The sequence below is a fragment of the Tinamus guttatus genome, unplaced genomic scaffold, assembly GCF_059628265.1.
Source record: "Tinamus guttatus ecotype Peru unplaced genomic scaffold, ASM5962826v1 Tinamus_guttatus_pri_ptg000459l, whole genome shotgun sequence".
Taxonomy (NCBI): domain Eukaryota; kingdom Metazoa; phylum Chordata; class Aves; order Tinamiformes; family Tinamidae; genus Tinamus; species Tinamus guttatus.
This window is the reverse complement of record NW_028288993.1, coordinates 153,123-163,462: the sequence shown is the minus strand read 5'-3', so window position 1 is coordinate 163,462 and position 10,340 is coordinate 153,123. Positions and strand designations below refer to the sequence as shown.

At 61.8% G+C, this 10,340-nt stretch overlaps 1 protein-coding gene across 1 annotated transcript; it reads left to right on the top strand.

The window, feature by feature from the left end:
* Positions 1 to 3,576: 3,576 nt before the first annotated feature.
* Positions 3,577 to 8,179, top strand: OAS1 (2'-5'-oligoadenylate synthetase 1). The gene is made up of 6 exons (XM_088532245.1): positions 3,577 to 3,757; positions 6,029 to 6,311; positions 6,480 to 6,655; positions 6,854 to 7,104; positions 7,398 to 7,545; positions 8,096 to 8,179. The coding sequence occupies exons 1-6, from the start codon at positions 3,578 to 3,580 to the stop codon at positions 8,177 to 8,179; spliced, it is 1,122 nt and encodes a 373-aa protein (XP_088388371.1). The 5' UTR covers position 3,577.
* The last annotated feature ends 2,161 nt before the right edge of the window (positions 8,180 to 10,340 follow it).

Here is a 10,340-nt window from a genome sequence, read left to right as displayed (position 1 = left end):
AGCACGGCCGCCTCCCGGCCACGGCTGGCAGGGTTCCCCCGCCAGCGACACCAGCGCTGCCCGCCCTGGCTGCTCCCCTCCGGCCTCCTGGCCGCATCACGGCCCTGGCCACGCTCCAGCTCCAGGCACTTGGGCTCCTCGCAGCTCCTCTCAAAGGGAGCCCCAAGGAGCTTCCAGAGCCCTCCCCAAGTAGCTCCGCCTTCCCAAGGAGGCCGCCATCCCTAGCAGGCCTTGGGCCTCTCCCTCTTGGACACCCCCATGGTTTACGCCACTGGAAGGGAGTCTCCATCCCTTGGGAGAGCTCCCTTCCACCCCCCACACCCACTGAACCCCCTCCCTGGGGCATCCTTGGAAAAGCGGAGCTTTCCCTCCCCACAAATTCCCTCCCTCCCCACAAATTCCCCGTTACCAGTTGTTAGCAGGATGACGTTGTCCACGAGGCCGTTCTCTTCACAGGAAGCCTCCTGGGATTTCTCCCAGGCAGCAACCTGACTTCCCGCGTGGATCCTGGTCCCAAGGAGGCTGATGATGACACTGCTGTCAGTGGTGCAGCTCCACCGCAGAAAGCTCTTGCCGTTGGATGCACCCAGGACTTACCGTGGAGATCCATGGAGTTGGATTTGCTTCTGCTGGGAGCAGCTCCATGCCCAGCAGCTGGCCAGGGCTCCCGCCTGGCTGGGGCCGGCACCACGTTACCTGGGAGAAAATTCCAGAGGTATCAGGTGCTCCTCCCCTGCCAGCCCCTCAAATCCCACCCGCCTCTCCCCGCTACACCTGGCCCAGGGGCCAGCCCGCGCCCTCCTGGCTCTGTCCAGGGCCTGCCCTGTGCGTGGCCCGAGACAGGCACGGGAGTGCAGCGAGCGCTGCCTTTTATCCTGTCCCGCCGTGATGTCACTGTGACAGTGCTGTGACATCGGGCTCCGGGATTCTTGTGGCTACGTCACCGGGGCCACCTGGAAACAAGCGTCAACAGAGAATTATGGAGTCATAATGGTTGAAAAGGACCTTCAAGATCGAGTCCAACTGTAAATCCTTCTACAACATCCTGCTAAGCCATGTCCCTAAGTGCCTCATCCACACGTTTATGTAACACTGCTAGGGATGGTGACTCCACCACTGCCCCGGGCAGCTGATCCCAATGCTTCACCACTCCTTCCGTGTGGAAATTTGTGCTAATGTCTAAGCTGAACCTCCCTTGGCCCAACCTGAGGCCGTTTCCTCTTGTCGTAGCCATAGTTATTCCGGAGGAGAGAGCGACCCCGCCTCACTGCAGCCTCCCTTCAGGTAGCTGCAGTGCGATAAGGGCTCCGCGGAGCCTCCTCTTCTGCCCTCTGAACAACCGCAGCTCCCTCAGCCGCTCCTCAGGAGCTCTGTGCTCCAGCCCTGCTCCAGCCTCGCTGCCCTCCTTTGGACTCACTCCAGCAGCTCCGTGTCCTTCTTAGAGCGAGGCCCAACACTCAACACAGGATTCGAGGGGCGGCCTCACCAACGCCGAGCACAGGGGGCCGATCCCTTCCCTGCTCCTGCTGGCTGCTCTGTTCCTGACACCTGCAGGAGGCCCTTGGCTTTCCTGGCCGCCTGGGCTCCCTGCTGGCTCCTGCTCAGCCGCTCTCGACCAGCACCCCCAGGTCCTTCTCTGCCGCGCAGCTCTGCAGCCGCTCTGCCCCAGACCTGTAGCACCGCATGGCCTTGTTGGGACCCAAGTGCAGGACCTCGGCCCTTGGCCTTCTTGAACCTCCTATAATCGGCCTCCACTCATCGATCCAGCCTGCCCAGATCCCTCTCTAGAGCCTTCCTACCCTCGAGCAGATCAACCCTTCCTGCCAGCTTGGTGTTGTCTGCTGAGGGGGCACCCGATGTCCTCATCCAGATCATCCATAGAAATATTAAAGAGGATGGGCCCCAACAGTGACCTGTGGGGAACACCCCTCGTGAGCGGTCGCCAGCGGGATTTAACCCCATTCGCCACCACTCCCTGGGCCCAGCCACCCAGACAGTTCCTCACCCAGCAAAGGGAACCCCTGTCCAAACCATGGGCTGCCGGCTTCTCCAGGAGAAGGCAACAGGAGACGGTGTCAAAGGCCTTCCTGCAGCCTAAGGAGAGAACATCCACAGCCCTTCCCTCATGCACTGGGCGGGTCACTTGGTCGTAGCAGGCGATCAAGGAGGCAGGACCTGCCTTTCCTGAGCCCAGGTTGGCTGTGCCTGATCCCCTGGTTACCCAGCACATGCCGTGCGATTACCCGTGGGGCAGGGAGGCCACACGCTGGCCCCTCTCAAGCCTCTACTCTGGGTGAGCTGTCCAGTGCCCTTTGGCCCCTCTCTGACAGCAGCTTGTCCCCTCCTTTCGTGCTGAGCGGTGAGAAAGTAAAGGAGATGGAAAAACCCTTCCACAAGCAGCTCTCCTCCTTCCTGCCCATTGGACTTTCCCTCTGAAGCCTCTGGGGACAGCTCAGAGATCTCGTGGGTTTTTGTCATCCCAGAGCTAAGGGGCCCACTTATAAAGGCCTCAACAGGCTCCCGTGGGCTCATAAGGGCTCGTAGAAGCACTTAAGGGCCTCTACGGTCTCGTAAGGCCTTGCACAGGCCCATTCAAACTTGAAAAGGCCACCAAAGGCTCCTGTGGTCTAGTACGTGCTCTTTAAAGGTCCTGACGTCCTCCTGCAGGGCCGCATGGGCCTGTACAAGCTTGTAAGGGCCTTGACAGGCTTCTGTGGGCTCTCCTGGGCTCCTACAAGCTTATAAAGGCCACCATGGGCTCCTGCGCACACAAGGGAGCCCATACAAGCCTATATAGGCATCTAGGGGCCCTGTGGAACATGCAGCCTCGCAAAGGACCTCCGTGTGCTCCTGCGGGCTCGCAAGACCCCTTACACCTCTCTACAGCCTTGTAAGGACTCACATAGTCCTATAAGAACTTGCAAAGGCCTTGAGAGGCTCCTGCAGACCAGTAGCCAGGCTGGCAACGGGCAGGAGAAGGGGCCAGCAGCACATGCAGGGGGACGAGGAGGTAGGAGAGCTGTGGGGGTGCAGAGCACCCCTCAGAGGACAGTGCAGGAGGACGCCCACTCCTCTGCACGCGGGGCCCTGGGGCAGGTGCTGATGGGAGACGCAGGCTCCGGCCCCAGTGATTTTATTCCCTGGCATCTTGGTGCCACCCAGATCACAGCCCACACTGGGGCTGCCTCTCCCCAGCTCCTGCTTCCGCATCCCCCTTCTGTGCCCCAGTGGAGCTGAGTGCTTTCCCGCCACCCTCGGAGGTGCCCAGGCTGCTCCGGCAGTATGGGCTAATGCCTGGCCTTGGAGCAGGGCCAGTGTCCCCATGTGCACCATGAGACAGCCCCAGCTCTGGGCTGCTGGGGCAGCCTTGGTGCCCTCCACCCTTGTGCCGAGCTGTGCAGGGCTTCGGGTCAGCTGCTGCCTGGAGGCCCCTTGTCTTCCTGCTCCCTGCCCCCGCTGCCCTGCCTGGCACAGAGCCATGGGGTGGAGCCACTGCCGGAATCGAAACCTGCAAGCTTCAGGAGCTGGCAGAGCCGTGAAGCAGCTGGGAGGTACTGTCCCATCTGCAGCCGCGGCCATGGAGCTCTACAACACCCCGTCATGGCAGCTGGACAAGTTCATCCAGGAGGAGCTGCAGCCGGACAGCGCCTTCCTGGAGCAGCTGAGCGTGGCGGTGCACACCATCTGCGAGTTCCTGCGGGAGACGTGCTTCACGGGGATGCCTCCGCCCCGAACGCGGGTCCTGAAGGTCATCAAGGTGAGTGGGGCTTCTGGATGCCCTGGGTCCTCCCTGCCCCAGCCTCAGGCAGGGCAGATTCCTTGTTGGACACTCAGGGGCCATGCGCTGTGCAGCACGGGGTTGATGGAGGTTCCCCCAGCCCTGCAAAGGGCTCTTCTCGGCGCTTCCACTGCTACTCGGCATCTGTGTCTTAGCCCAGATGCTTGCCCAGCCCCTCACTGCTATGAGGAAAAGGGGGATTGGGCACTTGTTTCCCTGCTGACCCAGGCTGTGAGAGCCCAGAGTGCACCCGGCTGCTGTGCAGCTCAGGGCCTGGGGGTCCACAGCAATGCCAGCCCTGGGACCGCTCCCAGCAGGGAGGAAGATCTTTCCAAGTGTCCTTTGGGGCTGCTTCTTTGCTAGAAATCTGTTTCCTTCAAGGAGAATAGCCAGACTGTGCGAGGACGCATCAGGTGGGTGCTCTGCAGCAGAAGGACCCGCGTCACTTGTTTTCATGGCCTGAAAGACTGCTCAGGCACAGGGCATCTGCAGAGCTGTAGGCAGGGGCTACCAGATAGGGCTGATGATGGGACAGTGTCAGTGTTTCAGGGTTTCAAGACGAATGTTTTCCAGGGAGTCATATGCAGAATTGTTTCCTAACACAGTGTGCGGGAACTAGAGGCCTGTCAGCTTCATCTCAGTATCAGGGAAGGTTATAGAGCAGATCATCTGGGGGGCCATCACAGGATGTGTGCTGGGTAACCAGGGGATCAGGCACATCTGACATGGGCTCAGAAAAGGCAGGTCCTGCCTCATCAACCTGATCTCCTGCTGTGACCAAGTGACCCGCCCAGTGCATGAGGGAAGGGCTGTGGACGTGCTCTCCCTAGGCTGCAGGAAGGCCTTTGACACCGTCTCCCGTTGCCTTCTCCTGGAGAAGCCGGCAGCCCATGGCTTGGACAGGGGTTCCCTTTCCTGGTTGAGGAACTGTCTGGGTGGCTGGGCCCAGGGAGCGGTGGCGAATGGGGTTAAATCCCGCTGGCGACCGCTCACGAGGGATGTTCCCCACGGGTCACTGTTGGGGCCCATCCTCTTTAATATCTCTATGGATGATCTGGATGAGGACATCGAGTGCCCCCTCAGCAAACGACACCAAGCTGGGAGGAAGAGTTGATCTGCTCGAGGAAAGGAAGGCTCTAGAGAGGGATCTGGGCAGGCTGGATTGATGAGTGGAGGCCGATTGTAGGAGGTTCAAGAAGGCCAAGGGCCGAGGTCCTGCACTTGGGTCCCAACAAGGCCATGCGGCGCTACAGGTCTGGGGCAGAGCGGCTGCAGAGCTGCGCGGCAGAGAAGGACCTGGGGGTGCTGGTCGAGAGCGGCTGAGCAGGAGCCAGCAGGGAGCCCAGGCGGCCAGGAAAGCCAAGGGCCTCCTGCAGGTGTCAGGAACAGAGCAGCCAGCAGGAGCAGGGAAGGGATCGGCCCCCTGTGCTCGGCGTTGGTGAGGCCGCCCCTCGAATCCTGTGTTCAGTGTTGGGCCTCGCTCCAAGAAGGACATGGAGCTGCTGGAGCGAGTCCAAAGGAGGGCAGCAAGGCTGGAGCAGGGCTGGAGCACAGAGCTCCTGAGGAGCGGCTGAGGGAGCTGCGGGTGTTCAGAGGGCAGAAGAGGAGGCTCTGCGGAGCCCTTATCGCTCTGCAGCTACCTGGAAGGAGGCTGCAGTGAGGCGGGTTTGGTCTCTCCTCCGGAATAACTATGGCTACGACAAGAGGAAACGGCCTCACGTTGCGCCAGGGGAGGTTCAGCTTAGACATTAGCACAGATTTCCACACAGAAGGAGTGGTGAAGCATTGGGACCAGCTGCCCAGGGCGTTGGTGGAGTCACCAGCGCTGGCAGTGTGCCATGAACGTGTGGATGAGGCACCTGGAGACATGGTTTAGCAGGATGCTGTAGAAAGGCTTATGGTTGGATTGGATGATCTTGAAGGTCTTTTCCAACCATAATGATTCCATGATTCTCTATCATGCTGGAGAGTCTGGAGATGGGTGTCTTTCAGCCTGGCAGAAGCTGTGGCAGGAGCCAGAGCTGGGGAAGTTCACAAGGGCTTTTCTGCTGCAGAGGACACTGACTCTGGAGCAGGAGCCCAGAGCCTGGCTCACTCTGAGGCTGGGAATCAGAGGGCACATGTGATGTTTGGGGTCCCTCTATGTGCCCAGGCTTGACCCACAGGGCTTGCCCACGCCTGCCAACTCCAATGGAGACCATGGACAAGGAGACAGTGGGCAGCCAGCAGGAGCTCTCCTGTTCTCTGCAGGGTGGATCTGCAGGCAAAGGCACAGCCCTCCGAAACAGCTCTGACGCGGACCTTGTGATGTTTCTCAGCTGCTTCAAGAACTATGAGGACCAGGAGAAAAACCGGGCCGAGATCATCCGTGAGATCCAGAGGAGGCTGCTGCAATGCCAGCAGCAGGAGCGCTTTGAGGTGGAGTTTGAAGTGAATCGTTGGCCAAATCCCCGCGTGCTGAGCTTCCAGCTGAGATCCAAGAGACTCCCCGAGTCTGTCGACTTCGACGTGCTGCCGGCCTACGATGCGCTACGTAGGCTCTGCTGCCCTGCCTGGCTGCCACTCTGCCGGGCGCCTCTGAGCCAGGGGGCCCTGCCAGCCCGCGCCTGCAGGAGGGCTGCCGGGCTGGTGGTGCCCCGCACCCTGTCCCCAGCCCACACCCTGCACCCCTGCGTCTTCCCGCTCTGCTTCTCTCTTGCAGACCACGTTGTCAGGGGCTACAAGACCGACCCCATGGTCTACATCCGGCTTTTCGAGCAGTGCACGCGGGGAGGGGAGTTCTCCACCTGCTTCACGGAGCTGCAGCGGGACTTCATCAGCAAGTGCCCCACCAAGGTGAAGAGCCTGATCCGCCTGGTGAAGCACTGGTACAAGAAGGTGAGCGGGATTAGGCTTCCCAGGGCTGCTGGGGGGCACCTGGAAAGCCGAGATTCTCCCCCAGGGTTGGAGGGAGCTGGAAGGGGCTGGGGATGGAGGGCAAGAGCTGCTGAAAATGGCTGCCAGGACTTGCACGAGGCTGATGAGCTCTGCGAGCTGCCCGCGGGTGGACTCACCTCTCTGCCCTGTGCGCCTCAGTATGTTCGTAAACACAAGCTGATGCTGTGCCATGGGGAGACCCTGCCGCCGCAGTACGCCCTGGAGCTGCTGACGGTATACGCCTGGGAGCAGGGTAGTGGGGAAACCAAGTTCAGCATGGCCGAGGCCTTCCGCACCGTGCTGGACCTGCTCCAGCACTACGAGCATCTCTGCATCTACTGGACCATCAACTACGACTTCGAGGACATCACTCTGAGCTACTACCTCTCAAGACAACTCAGGAAAAGCAGGTGGGTCCGCCTGGCCGTTTGCATGGCCATGCTCAGCTCAGCACTCCTGGAGCCACCGCTTCTTGTGCACATGCCCACGTGGCCTTGTCCCCACATGTCCCTGCTCCAGCAGGGCTCCACAGCCCCCGTGTGCTGCCTGGGTCAGGGCTGCAGCCTCTGGGCTTGGGCTGAGGGCAACGGGGCCTCCCTGCTCGCGCAGGGCACAGGGTCCATGGCGGTGCCAGGAAGGGCCCTGTCCCAGCTGGGCCATGTCAGAGGCCACACTGAGCCCTGCGCGTCTCCTGCCACCACAGACCTGTGATCCTCGACCCGGCCGACCCGACCAATGCGGTGGGCGCAGGGAGCCGCTGGGACCTGGTGGCCGCGGAGGCTAAAATCTGCTGCACGCAGTGGTGCTGCTTGGATGTCCACGGGAGGCCTGTGCAGCCCTGGGATGTGCCGGTGAGGCCGCAGCCCAAAATGCCAGGGAATAACATGGGGCTCAGAGCACATGAGGACAGGGTGGGGGCCTCTCAGGCCCTGGGTGCTGCCCCTGCTCTTGCCCCTGCTCTCCCCTCTTGCCCCTCCTTTGGCGGGCGCTGAGAGGACAGTCCCATTGCTGCCGCTCTGCCGTCACCCCTGCAGCTCCTCCCTGCCGGCTCCTCGCGGGCACACGGGTATGCGCGGGGGGCAGAGCCACCCACGGCTGCTCTGCGCATCCCCCGGGCTGCGATGGCGGCAGTGCGTCTGGGGCTGCGCTGGGTGCCCCGGCCAGGGAGCTCCCTGCTCACTCTGTGCGTCTGGCCTTGTTGCAGCTGGAGCAAGTGCCCTGGCAAAGCCAGGGTGTCCACACAGCCCCTGCCAGGATCCTGCCTGAAGGTGTGCTTAGGCAGACGTGGACACCAGGGCCGGAGCCAGCACCTGCCATCAGCACTTTCCCCGGGGCCCCGCATGCAGAGGAGCGGGCGTCCTTCTGCACTGTCCTCTGAGAGGCTGCTCTGCACCCCCACAGCTCTCCCACCTCCTCGTCCCCCTGCACGAGCTGCTGGCCCCTTCTCCTGCCTATCGCCAGCCTGGCTCCTGCCCGGCCACTTAGCTCTGGGATAATAAAGGCCCCTGGGATCTCGGAGCCGTCTCCAGAGGTTGCTGGCTCTCCAGGAGATACTTTGATTCTGCGTCAGGAAGAGGGAAACACAAATGGGGAGGAAGGAGGAGAGCTGCTTATGGGTTTTCTTCTCAACACTCTCACGGGCAGGGGGTCCTGGCCTTTCCCGGAGGCCTTGGGGAGACGGTGCTGCTCACAGGCACAGCAGGAGCTTGTGTGCCTCGACCTGCCGTGGGGCCAGCCTGGCCACTCTGAACTGGGGAGCAGCGGGAGGAATGGGGAGACACATCCCGGGCACCAGGGGCAGGAGCAGAGCTGCTCTGCTGGACACCAACGCACAGGGACCAGCAGGCAGCCGAGGGACACGTGGCTCTGCTCCCATCCCTGGGCTCCGTGCCCAGGGGACACCAAGGGAACCCGCTGTGGCCTTGTGCAGCTCAGGGGCACCCACCCGCCACAGCCCTGGCAGCAGGAGCAGCCTCCAGGCCTCGCAAGGGCCACCATAGGCCCCGTGGGCAGCAGGGACCTGCAGGTGCTGCCAGCACAGCTGCAGGACACGGCGCTCACGCCGCAGCCTCCCCTCATGGCACACACAGAGAACACACAACACAGGTTTCCAGAATTGAACTTTTATTGTATGCAGGGGCAGCTCACAAGCGGCAGCTGCTCCCTCGGGGAGCATCCAGCCTGGAGCCTTAGCGGATGCTCCCTGTTTCACAGAGGTCAGACCACTCCGAGGGAGGGTTTCTAATCTCTGGAGTGGCCGAGCTCCCGCCGGGAACTGGCCAGGGCCCGGGTGACACAGAGCCGCAGGACGGAGCTGGTGTCAGCGCTCAAGAACAGGCTGCGTGGCCTGAAAGGGCCCCGAGGAGCCTGGGAACGGGCCGTGCTCAATGCTGCAGAGGAAGGCAAAAAAACCCTGGGCACCAGGGCCAATGTGTGCCAGGGGAAAATTCCTTCCTGACCCCAAAGCTGGCGATCGGCTGCTCCCTGAGCATGCGAGCACGGCCGCCTCCCGGCCACGGCTGGCAGGGTTCCCCCGCCAGCGACACCAGCGCTGCCCGCCCTGGCTGCTCCCCTCCGGCCTCCTGGCCGCATCACGGCCCTGGCCACGCTCCAGCTCCAGGCACTTGGGCTCCTGGCAGCTCCTCGCAAAGGGAGCCCCAAGGAGCTTCCAGAGCCCTCCCCAAGTAGCTCCGCCTTCCCAAGGAGGCCGCCATCCCTAGCAGGCCCTTGGCCTTTCCCACCCGTCACCCCCATGTCTTACACCACTGGAATGGAGTCTCATCCTTTGGGAGAGCTCCCTTCCACCCCCCACACCCACGGAACCCCCTTCCCTGGGGGCATCCTTGGAAAAGCGGAGCTTTCCCTCCCCACAAATTCCCTCCCTCCCCACAAATTTCCCTGTTACCAGGTGTTAGCAGGATGATGTCCATGAGGCCGTTCTCTTCACAGGAAGCCTCCTGGGATTTCTCCCAGGCAGCAACCTGACTTCCCACGTGGGTCCTTGTCCCAAGGAGGCTGATGATGACACTGCTCTCAGTGGTGCAGCTCCACTGCAGAAAGCTCTTGCCATTGGGATGCACCCAGGACTTACCGTGGAGATCCATGGCGTTGGATTTGCTTCTGCTGGGAGCAGTTCCATGCCCAGCAGCTGGCCAGGGCTCCCGCCTGGCTGGGGCCGGCACTGCGTTACCTGGAAGAAAATTCCAGAGGTATCAGGTGCTCCTCCCCTGCCAGCCCCTCAAATCCCACCCGCCTCTCCCCGCTACACCTGGCCCAGAGGCCAGCCCGCGCCCTCCTGGCTCTGTCCAGGGCCTGCCCTGTGCGTGGCCCGAGACAGGCACGGGAGTGCAGCGAGCGCTGCCTTTTATCCTGTCCCGGCCGTGATGTCACTGTGACAGTGCTGTGACATCGGGCTCCGGGATTCTTGTGGCTGCGTTGCCAGGGCCGCCTGGAAACAAGCGTCAAGAGAGAACTATGGAGTCATAATGGTTGGAAAAGATCTTCAAGATCGAATCCAACCATAAACGCTTCCACACAAGAGGCTCCAGAGAGAAAGTCCAATGGGCAGGAAGGAGAAGAGCTGCTTGTGGAAGGGTTTTTCCATCTCCTTTACTTTCTCACTGCTCAGCACAAAAGGAGGGGTCCA